Source organism: Lactuca saligna, chromosome 3 (assembly GCF_052625555.1).
Source record: "Lactuca saligna cultivar CGN05327 chromosome 3, ASM5262555v1, whole genome shotgun sequence".
In the NCBI taxonomy this organism is placed as follows: Eukaryota; Viridiplantae; Streptophyta; class Magnoliopsida; order Asterales; family Asteraceae; genus Lactuca; species Lactuca saligna.
Genome location: NC_136419.1, coordinates 147563265 through 147576064, shown reverse-complemented (window position 1 = coordinate 147576064; position 12800 = coordinate 147563265). Strand labels below are relative to the sequence as shown.

At 32.3% G+C, this 12800-nt stretch overlaps 1 protein-coding gene across 1 annotated transcript; it reads right to left on the bottom strand.

The window, feature by feature from the left end:
• Positions 1-490: 490 nt before the first annotated feature.
• On the bottom strand, positions 491-5792 carry LOC145033984 (uncharacterized). Its single transcript, XM_078982435.1, has 10 exons — positions 5508-5792; positions 3856-4027; positions 3578-3764; positions 3266-3336; positions 2903-3040; positions 2650-2741; positions 2284-2555; positions 1682-1767; positions 1496-1597; positions 491-792 (listed from the first exon to the last, which is right to left on the bottom strand). Exons 1-10 carry the CDS (start codon positions 5627-5629, stop codon positions 631-633), a joined length of 1404 nt encoding a protein of 467 aa, XP_078838561.1. The 5' UTR covers positions 5630-5792; the 3' UTR covers positions 491-630.
• Between the last annotated feature and the right edge of the window lie 7008 nt (positions 5793-12800).

Genomic DNA, 12800 nt, shown 5'->3' with positions numbered 1-12800 from the left:
ATAAGTTAAAACACTTATCATTTCTGTTGGAATGAATTCAGCTTCAAGAAACATGCAATTGGTTTCAACTTTTTTTTTTTTTTTTTTTTTTTTTTTTTTTTTGAATCAGTGCTAAAGAGCTTCGACCTAAGTTCAATATCACCTTTGAATTTTAACAAAGATTCAGGTTCAGTCTCCCACTCACCATTAATGGATAGCCCATTAATTACAGGTCCTTGTTTTGTTGCCGTTTATTTGGTTAAATTTTAATATTCCATGAAAGAATAATGAGTTTCCTTCAAGATGCGACCTCACATCCTCACTATTTTAATCTTGCCTTTTGCCTTAAATCCGAGTTCCGGGGATGTTCAAACTCTCAGCAAAATCTATTTTTGAGCGTTAATTTCTTAGATACCCGAAGACAATATTTATCCGGACAATAGTTGATTAATGAAAAAAAAAAAAATCTTTAACTAATGAAAAGAAAAACAGGAGCTAAACCAGTCACAAAGTTAACATATTGGCATTGTTTACATTAGCACACAGTTAGAAGCTTCAAAATCCCGCTATTGGACATGGTGTTCTGTTTTACAACATTTTCATTTTTACACTACAAATAGTAAAAAAAAAAAAAAAAAAAAAAAAAAGTAGTCAAGTAGCCAAGTGGTTGGGACAACTATCAAACATGGTGTGCCACATAAAGGCTCTGGAAAGCACCATCTCCAGCTCTTGGTAATTCCAATTGTGCGTTGGCAAATGTTGAAGGAACATCACCATCTCCTGGAAATCAAGCTTTACAAGCTTATCCGACCACTGCATTATACAAAAAAAAAACATTCAAAACATTTTATTTGCAAACAAGGTTGAAAACGTAATCAATTTATTGCAAAAGAGTGGGTTATTATAATCAGGCATACAGGTGGGCCATTGCCAACAACAAGGAAAGCTCAATCCACATTGGAATTAAAGCCAACACTCACTCGCACTTAGGGGTGCAAACGAGCCGAGCCGAGCCCGAGTCTGGTCAGGCTCGGCTCTGGCTCGTTTAAGTTATACAAGGCTCGAGCTCGAGCTCGGCTGGATTCGAGCTTTCTTTTCTTGAGCTCGGCTCGTTTGTTGTTTAATGTGTCTAAACAGGCTTAAGCTCGACTTAAGCTTGTTATGAAGCTCGTTTACTAATACCCGAAATCCATAATTTCCCAAATATGTTTTTATTTTAATATATGAAAATAATAATAAATTATATTATATAAAGGCTCGTTTAGGCTCGCGAGCCTAATCGAGCTTAGTGACATAGGCTTGAGCTCGAGCTCAATTAATAAACGAGCTTAATATTAAGCTCGAGCTCAGCTCGGGCTAGTTTAAAACCGGTTTCGAATCGAGCTTTTAACGAGCCGATCCCGAGTAGCTCGCGAGTAGCTTGACTCGTTTGCACCTCTACTCGCACTTGGTAGGGGTAAGGGTAGAAAAGTAATTTGAATCCACAGCCACCACATGAAAATCTATCTCATCTTACCGTTAAAAGAAAACTGGCAAATATATACACAATGAAATCCGGTAAAGCGTCGCCTTCAGCAAGATACGTGTCCCATAAACGTGTAACAAGATGGAAGGGAATCTATAATAAATAAAAATATAATTTAGAGGGTGGGGTTTTGGATTTTGCATAAAAAACAAAATTTTAATATCAAAGCAGACAGACCTCTCGTATTAGAAGACAGTTGAACCACCGGAAAGCAAACTGAAGAAACTCAAGCCCTTGCTTATCTATATGCCTTGCAACCGGTTCTAAAATTGTGAACTCATAATTAATAATTCATATATATTTTTTATATTTGTAAATAACTCATCTAGAATTGTGATAAAATAGGCATAGAAAGGGACAATGTCACTAATTGGTAATCAAGTTTCACATTTGTTCCACCTCAAACTTTTTTCCAAGAGGCTTAACCACTCAACTTTCAGTTATGTTCCTTTGTAGTGAAATTCTTAATTTATTTTAAAATATTGTATTTTTTGTTAATATGATGTGGCTGGTCTATAGAATTATTATTATTATTATTTTTCCAATGGTGCTACATTAAATGGTCAATGTCACTAACGAGAGTTTCACAATTGTTCAATTGTTGTGAATTTTTTTAAACTATGGTTAAACTTAAACCTCTTAGAAAGAAGTATGGAAAGTTGGTTGTTTCTACAAACATACACAAAATACAAAATTTCATAGTAATGGAAAAAACACAAATTTCAAAGCAAAAAAGGAACGAAAGTGAGAGAGAATTAATGGAAGAGGAAGGGCAATACCGTCAATTCGCCTGACAAGTTCCTTGAGCTTAAAGACAAGTCTTTGGATCCCAGGCTGAGCGAATGTATAATGATCTTGCATACCATCAAGCAACTTGGATAAACACCAATAACAATCGGCTTCAACATTGGAAATCTTTTCAGGATCTAAATCAGCAATCGACCAGTTTTCAACACTCCCTTCCAAATGTTCTGACAAGAAAACAACTAAAAAAGGCGTCGCAAGGTCGTTTATTCCCTGCACATATCCACTTGCTGGATGCCTGATCGCCCTATAACCAATTTTTTTTTTTTTTTTTTTTCAAATTTCATACACCAATCTCACAATTTTAGCTCTTTCAACAAGGTCAAATAAGTAAATCTAACCATGTGTAGAGTATACACTCCAAAGATTTTTGCACTTCTGCTTGTTGGAAGAATGTGACGTCAGGCATAGTTCTAGGACAATCCACAGCAATCTGATACATATATATATATATATATATATATATATATATATATATATATATATATATATATATATATATATATATATATATATATATATATATATATATATATATATATATTTACTCTTTAGTAAGTGAGTGAGTGTGTGTGTGTGTATGTATGTATGTACCTGGCGAAGCATATTAATCTCTTCATCTGTACGTTCTTCATCTGAAACGTCATAATACTGAGCAACACAGTCAAAATATTCGATGCGCTTTCTTCTTAGGACTCCCTCCCTTCGATCTGAATTAGGGGGTGCATATCCCTGTTGTCGGTTTATATTTAATATTTAAACTTAACACGACCAACAAAACAACGTTAACTTATAAACAACATAATTTAACTATCTATTTTATTCTATGTAACACAATACAAAATATTAACGATCATCAGAATGCCATTGCCAACAAAGATAGAGAGACTAATGCCCCTTTGTTACTTGCAAATTACAATTTACAAAAGATAAGACAAAAAAAAAAATCATGATTACCAAGAGAAGCCTCCATACATTAGGGCGAAGATAAGATGGCACACCACTCCAAGCTAACTCACGCAACTTGTCTGCAAACAATGTTTCAAAATAAAATCTAATCGACTGAAAAACTTAAAATATAAATGAGTACAGGTAATAGTTTCATCGATTTGTTATTATAGCCATAAGCATAGCATACTGATTTTGTTTCTTCCTATTATAGCAATGTAATGTCGTGCAAATACAAACCTCTAGAAAGAAGTGAAAGGAGGAAACAAACAAATAAAAGTATGTTGCTATTTATTGCATTCAAGATTGAAGGGAACTTACCTAAAATGACAGTTGTGCCCCCTAAAACTTTTGTGAATTTAATTATCCTAGCAGTATCTGTAGCTCGGGCACCCATCACAAATCTTGGAGCCTCCTTTGTGATATCCTCAGAATTGGATATTGACAATGATGGGTTTGACTTGTTATCAGTTGTACTGGTATTTGGTTTATCTCTATGAATGTGATCCTACAAAAAAGTTGAGGAGTGCAATTAATGAAGATGTATTTCTTGGCAGATGAAGATGAAATGGGTTGGGTTGGGTTGGGTTGGATGGTACCTCTTTATCATCCATGTGTATGTGATTGTGTTCGCTTGGTGGGCTATTGATTTCCGAGGGGCTCCTGCTACTGCTACTGCTACCACCAGGAGAACCCAAGATAGTACCATCCGCCGGATCCGATCTTCTTGTTATCAATACTTTACCAGGAAAGCTGCGACCCTTTAGTAGCCTATATATTATATTATAGTACATACATACATACATACATACGTATATACAACAAATCACTAAATCAGATAACATGGTATGCAAAAATAGCAACATATTTACATTGATTTGTTTACTATTGTATCCTACTCTCATTTCGTCCTATTACAACATTGTATTTTTAAATGTCTACCATCTACATACAAAACAATTTTCATTGCTATAGTGTGGTAATTATGGTTTAGGAACAAAACAATTGAAAGTAAAATGCATTATGGAAGGGTGTACTAGTATTCCTTGTCCCACATTGCCCACAAGAGGAGATGTTGGGTTTATATGTCTAACTGTAAGTGTCCCCTCCTCCTTCAAGATGACTTTTATGAGTGAGTTCTACACTTACGTTCATATCACATGGTTAGATTTTTCCATAGTACAATGTCTTATTTAAGAAAAAAATTAAAATTACAATGTTGGAATATCAAGAAATGAAAAGTAGGATGGTGTAGCACACAAATAAATGAAAGTACGTTGCTTTTTCTTGCATTTGGACCAATTATAAATTAATGAAAGTTCTTCCTAAAGCAAGTTAGCATGTTTGTAATTCTTGTCCTATTGACATCGGTCTCGGTGCTAATTTAATTGAATGCACACCAAACACTATACATCATGTCCTATCATATGAAACATAGGGGGACTTAATGAACTTAAATTACATCACTAACCAAAAATACCATTCATTAATCTCCATAAGAAGTACCATTTTTACAAACACCCTTACACCATTATTTATGATGATAATCATTATTTATGATGATGATGATGATGACGCAAAGATCAATAGACTCAACTTCTAGTAATCATTCATGGGATTTTGATTTCTCCCTAATCCTTGATATTCAAGTGTATGGTTTCAGATGGCATACCCTCCACCATATATCGCCCCCATCGTTATCTTTATGGAAAACTAAATAGAGATAACCCCCAGATTATGCACATCCGGCCTATAATTACAGGGTCTAAAGTTCAATTTAAAGGACTAATGGTCTTGTCTTTATATCCTTAGTATTGTAGTTATGCATTAATGCTTTCCACTGTAGCAAGCACCCATAGCAAACTATTTATAAAAATCAAATTACAACCGTTGGAACAATATCAAATCAATCGTTTACCAACCAGTGTATATATAATCACAAGGAAACAAAAGGTGGATTATGTTTTTATTTGTTAAAGCAAAAGCAAACTAAAGAACATAATACAAAAGTTTGCCACATTGTATGAGCACGATATAAACAACCTCGAGTAACACATCAACATCGACATTTAAACCTGTAGATCCAAAATTACTGATTTCTCACCGATCACAAATCGATAGTTAATCAATTCGATTAAATACAAGACAAACCCATGTGTGTATCGTATAAGATCAGCTAAAAAGAAATTTAAATGAGGAAATTTACGAATTTCGAATCTAGGTACACTATTAGATACATAAAATAACATACCCTTGAACATTTCTCAGAGTTTGATTAAATCTTGAATCAAGGGTTGTGGTATGAGAATTATTTGGAGATGTCTCTTGCTTCGGATTTTCTTCTTCTTTGTTGTGACTGTTGTTGCTCTTCATCGTTCGTTGGCTACAACCATGGTGGTTGTTTGTCTATTACTCGTGATTTCGAGACCCAAAGGTACACAAATTCAATTTCATCATGGTCTCAATAAATTTATAGTTTTTCTACCCTCATGTTTGTAATTTGTGTTATAAACTCTACACCCTATGTACATAGCTTGGCTAGTATATCTTAAAAAAATAACAATTTTATTTCTACGACTATACATTTTTATCCTATATAAATTAAGAATATTTTTATTTGGTTGTTGAAAGCTTTGCAATTTAATGCCACATGGCATGTATAATTCATTGATATTTGCAAAAAAAAATAGTTTGTGGTAAGGGTTGTTTTCTGACGTGTCTTTCGATTTGAAATAGTTTTTCGTTAGGCTGGATTTACGTTTTTCGTTTGTCCGTTTATTGGTAGTATTTGATTTTCCGATTTCCATTATAACTGATTTTTTTGTGGGTGTATAAATGAGGTATGTTGGACAATCTTCTCAACAAATGATATATTTATACTCATTTACCAAAATAATGTATTGGACTATTGGTTGTTAAGTTTTTTTTTTTTTTTTTATTTATTTATTTTTTTTTTATTGATTTGTTATTTTGTTTATCATTAGTCGTTGATTTATTCATTTTTGTTTGTACGAAACAAAAAAGCAAACTAAAGAACATAATACAAAAGTTTGCCACATTATATGAGCACGAAATAAACAACCTCGAGTAACACATGAGCATCGACGTTTAAACTTGTAGATTCAAATTATTGGTTTCTCACCTATCACAAATCGATAGCTAATCAATTCGATCAAATACAAGGCAAACCCATGTGGATATCCTATAAGATCAGCTAAAAAGAAATTTAAATGAGGAAATTTACGAATTTCGAATCTGGGTATACGATCTGATACATAAAAGAACATACCCTTGAACATTTCTCAAAGTTTGATTAAATTTTGAATCAAGGGTTGTGGTATGAGAATTAGTTGGGGATGTCTCTTGTTTCAGATCTTCTTCTTCTTTGTTGTGACTGTTGTTGCTCTTCATCGTTCGTTGGCTATAACCATGGTGGTTGTTCGTCTCTTAACTTTTTAAGACCCAAAGGTACAAAAATTCAAGTTCATCATGGCCTCAACAAATTTACAATTTCTACCCTTATGTTTGTAATTTGTGTTATAAACTCTCCTAGCCCTCCCACCCCAGCCCCTCTTATGTACATCGATTGGCTACTATATCTTAAAAAAAGAACAAATTTGATTTCATCTATGCTAATCATAACTTTATTTAAGTCATTTACGACTATACATCTTTATACTATATCACTAAAGAATATTTTTATTCAAATGCCAAAAGCTTTGGAATTTAATACCACATTGCATGTCTAATTCGTTGCAATTTGAAAAAAAAATATTTATTGGTAAGGATCGTTTTCTAATGCATCATTCTATTGGAAATACTTTTTCTTTGGTTTGGTTTACGTTTTTTTTGTCCATTTATTGGTATTATTTGATTTTCCAGTTTCAATTATAACTGGTTTTTCTTGGGTGTATTATTTGATCTTCTTCTTCTTTGTTGTGATTGTTGTTGCTCTTCATCGTTCGCTGGCTACAACAATGGTGGTTGTTCGTATCGTACTTGGGTTTTTGAGACCCAAAGGTACAAAAATTCATGTTCATCATGGTCTCAATAAAATTATAGTTTTCTACCCTTATGTTTGTAATTTGTGTTATAAACTCCACCCCCCCCCCCCCCCCTCTTATGTACATCGTTTGGCTACTATATCTTAAAAAAATAACAAATTTAATTTAATTCCCTCCTAGTCATAATTTTACTTAATTCATTTATGACTATACATCTTTATCGTATATAATTTAAGAATATTTTTATTCAGATGTCGAAAGCTCCGCAATTTAAGACCACATGACATGTCTAATTCATTGCTATTTGTGGGAAAATAGTTTGTGGTGAGGGTCATTTTTTGACGTGTCGTTTGATTGGAAATAGTTTTTTCGTTCGGTTGTGTTTATGTTTTTTTTTATCCGTTATTGTTAGTATTTGATTTTCCTGTTTTCATTATAACTGATTTTTCTTGGGTGTATAAATGATGTATGTTGGACACTCTTCTCAAAAAATGATATGTTTATGCTCATTTACCTGGATAATGTATTGCTCATTTACCTGGATAATGTATTGCTCATTTACCTGGATAATGTATTGGACCTTTGGTTGTTAGGTTTTTTTTAATTGATTGGTTATTTTGCTTTTCATTGGTTGTTGATTTATTCGTTTTTGTTGTATGAAATGTCAATCAAGTTTTAACTACTTTGTGGAGACAATAAGAGTACATGAAGGTGTTGGAATTCATCAAAAAATTGTAGCTGTTGGGTTTTTGTTCAAGTTGTGATTTCAAAAATCATCAAATTTTAGAGTTTGTAACGGAAGTCTTTTATAAAAAAAATACTAGAATAAGATAAAATCACCAAAGGATCACTTTGCATGAACATTTCAAATTAAAACTGTTGGAAATAATGTCTAATGTCCTTAAGTGTTTGGTAATATTTCTAATAATAATAGGGTCATTGTGGGTTAGCCTAATAACACAATTAACTATAAGGAGTTCGATAAAAATAAGTTATTAATTTATTAAGTAAATTAATAAATCAATTGGAAATTATTTGGAATTAACTAAATAGTTTTAATTAATTAAAGAACTTAATTATTAATTAAATATTAATGATTAATTAGAATATTCTAGACGCTCCTGGAGAGCTTCATGGGATGATTCTGCTTATCTATTGATAGGGATAAGTTAGGTTTTAAATAAGGTAACCATAAAACCTAAGAGTTTGAATCCATTAGGGTTATATATGTTGCCTATAAATAGTCTGTTTGATATCAAACCCTAAATGCCAATCCCTTCTCTTAAAGTCGTCTACCTCTCTCTCATTCTCTCCTCTCTATGAAAATATAATCCCACTCCTAGGGTTATATATTTTTCAAAAAAACAAAAAAACATAACTAGGGTTAATCCTTATTGGCTTCTTGGAGTTTTGGGTTTGACTATATCAGAAGGATTCTACTTTGGGTCATTCATCCATTGCAAGACCTAACAGTTATGAGATCACAATCAAAGCAACAAGAGGTTAGTATTAAATTTTTGGTTCGTTTTTAAAGTAGGTTTCTATAACTAGTAAAACCTAGATCTTAGGGTGCATGTACACATAAGTTATGTTCTTGTTTCCGGTGCCTTGATGATGTTTATAGATGCATAGAAAACGCAACAATTGTATCAGAATTATTAGGTTTTAGTTGTTTACATTGCTTAAAAACTGAAAAACTGAATTTCTGGATCCAGATGTCTTGCGGCGCAACCTCTCTTGGTTGTAGCGTGACTTAGCGAATTTCAGATTTTGTTTGTTTTTGAAAATCTAGGGATAAGCCTCTTGATTAAAATATTATTTTAGTTTTTTAAATCTGAATATTCAAATCCTAGATTAATTTGAAATATTATTTAATAATATTTTAAATCTAAACATTTAATTAATTAAAATTGAATATTATTTAAACTTGAATTTAAAATTTGTATATATATTTTGAATATTATTTAATAAGAAAAAAAATAGAATATTTAAAAGAAAAGAATACAAATTTAAAATGTTTAAATTTAGCATATGGTATGATTACTATAAGTATAACAATCATAAGCCATGTGTCCTCACATGTTTAACTAAAACATTATCATCGAATCAAGACTAGGCTCACCTACGCTAATACTTTAAGAAATATTTTAAGGAGATCTTTTTGAATCCTAATGAGGTCGGTTTTTAAAAGCATCATTGCTTACCACCCTCGCCCCTTTTTATATTTTGAGAGTGGAGTTACCGAAATGGTTCGATTGGATTTTTTTCGAGATTAAATGTATTAATCAAAGAAATAAAAAAAATCCCGTTTTATATATTAAAAACTTGAGCCATGTGTTACCTATAAACACACATACACACGCGCACACACACACACACACACACATATATATATATATATATATATATATATATATATATATATATTGTTTATATTTTGATGATGGAGTATCTGTGATTAACCATCATGTCATTGTGAAAATATAAATCAATATGATGCGTAGCGCATAAAATTATTTTGTTGATAGATCATGTGTGGTTAACCGACACGTCAATACAAGAATAATTTGAATCAAGTGTCACGCAGTTTTGCATGGTATTTTTTGTTGAGAGAAGAACTTTGTGGATAAATATTATGTTATGGAATGAAGTTAATCTTGATAGATTTTTTTTAATCTCAACTATAATTTAGATGCGGAATGATAAAAAAGAAATATAAGAACATCAATTACACAACAAACATAATATAATTAAAGAAATACTTTGTTGAATCTTAACCAAGCTTTCTTGTAAGTTTGAAGCCAATAAACAATGAACAACGATAGTAGAAATGGATAAGACTTATATTTAGATAAGATTGTGATTTCAAATTGGATTCCGACTCTAGACACGCTATTAAACTAACTTCGATACCCTCTATTTATATATAAGAAAGGTACTATCTTAGGACCAGACCATGCCATGGTATGGCGTAGAGACGACCATGCCTCTCACGTTTCATCCGGAAAAATCTTCCAAAAGATATTTTCTGATAAAGTAGCAAAAGGTACATTACATATTTGACCAAAAACACGACTAAAGGGTGTGGTATCTTTGCATCAACTTCTCAACAGGTCTTCACGTCATCAACACATGTCTTCACATCTCCATACGTTACATATTTTCATAGCTTCTAAAACACTTAACCATTTTTACTTAGCTCCCGAGGGTCACTTCATGCTTCAACAATCCCCCCCCCCCCTAAGTGATCTCACACCTATTCCTTCACTTATCAAGTTTTAGAAACCTAATCAACATCCTTTAGAATCTTCTCACAACAATTAACCAATAACCCTTTAATGCATTGCTTCCTTTACCTCTTTGGTAGAGTGGTTTGATCTACTCACAACATACAAAACTCCTTCAAGTTGAGCATCCGTGCATCAAATAAATAACGATGTAGGAAGGAATTTATTCTTAGTGAACTTGTCCAGACGAGAGATTATACCTAGGATAGGAAAGTTTGTAGCTTCGCATCTCAGTTGTGAGGGTTTACGGGTTATAACATTAATTTATAAGGGTTAAGGTTAAGGGGTTATGGAATTTAGTCATATAGGTTAAGGTTAAAGGGTTATGAAATTAAGTCAAATAGGTTAGGGTCAAAAGGGTTATGACATTATGGCATATGGGTTAGGGTGTATGTGTTATGGTATTAAGTTATACAATTTAGGGTTAAAGGGTTATGGCATTAAGTTATATGGGTTAAGGTAAAGGGTTATGGAATTAAGTCATATGGGTTACAGTTAAAGGGTTATGGAACTAAGTCATATGGATTAGGGTTAAAGGGTTATGACATTAAGTCATATCGGTTAGGGTTAAAGGGTTTTTGCATTAAATCATATGTGTTATGGGTAAAGGGTTATGAAATTAAGTTATATGGGTTGGTGTTTAAGGATTATGACATTAAATCAAACGTATTAGGGTTAAATGGTTATGGCATTAAGTTATATGAGTTAGGGTTAACTGTTTATGGCAATAAGTCATGGCCAATTCTTCTCAGATAACAGGAACAATTTCACTTCCAATGTGATGTTTCTCTATTGAAGAAACAAGATCCATCTCTATGGGCCTTCTTGGATTTCTTAGGCCTAAAGGTATCCTTTCCATGAACTAAAAGCCTCTTAGAGCACACATGTGACTCTTTTAATACTTGTATTCTTCTTATGTTTGAACTGCTTCATACCAAATATCAATGTATTTTAGGAATATATATTGAACCCGGCGAAACATAAAGAATGCTTCTAAATTCACCAAAACTTCTTGGAAGTTCAGAATTACAATTCCAGTATGATGTCAGAGACTTCTTCAACATCAAAACAATGCTTCCCCCAAGCATCATATTGAGTGTACTGGTAAGTGCAAGTTGTTTAAGAATATGGCCTTTAAGAATGTACAATTTTTATTTTCTCTTGAGATTGACTCTCAAGATATGAATGCATTCATTGAAATTGTAACCATCAAATGTTATATACTCTTGTAGATCAACAAGAAAAATATGATACATGGTAATGATATCAGATTTTGTTTTCATTTACAAAATTTTAACAAAATTCATTTAGTATTTTCAATATTTAAATCTTCAATAAATTAATACCCTTTAAGTTTCCCAAAACATTGATTATCAAAGTCTAGATACAAGTTGCAAAATAGATAAATGGTTAGGTATCCTTATATCCCATTCATTAAATTTAACAAGGTTGATATCGATTATCAGTTATATTCTAGTATATAATTCATAACTTTATGGATCGCTAATAGCAAAGTTTAATAGACGTGTTTGATCCCATCTATGCCTCGCATGTCTATTGTTTAGGTAACCTTTTGATGGGTTTTGGTCATAAGACATCCTATGTGCTCATACAAACCCTAATGCTTGGATCTAGGTTTCTCTATTGTACATGCTTTGAATCCAAGACTATAAACCCTAATTCTAGCATACAAGTAATCATATTAATATGTAATTAGGTTTAAGATCATACCTTGATTGTTATGTAGCAATAACAATCCCAATTCCACCTTGGATTGACTTTGGAATGCTTAGAGTCACAAGTGTCACTCCTCTAATGGCTCACAAACACCATAAGCAAATGGAGAAGGTATAAAGAGGGAGGAGAGAGGTTAGAATTCGTATCTAGGACCTCTTGGGAAGGGATACACGAATTCATGACCCTAGGGGTGTTTATATAGGTGTAGAGATAGGGTTTCAGTCATTATCCTTATCTAGTTGATTATCCATTAAGCAACCAATAAGATAATCCTTGAATCCTTATCATACTCGAATTCTAAGGCTTTCCAACCTTAAATTCGTCCACCATATAAATAAGATAATCCTTACCTTATTTTGTAACTATCACATAATTACAAATCAGCCCCTCTAGTTTAATTAATTACATTTTATCACAAAACTAATTCTTAATTAATTATTGACCAATATTAATTAAACAAATATGATTTCTCCTTTAATATATTATTCTTATAACATACTAATAAATCATATTACC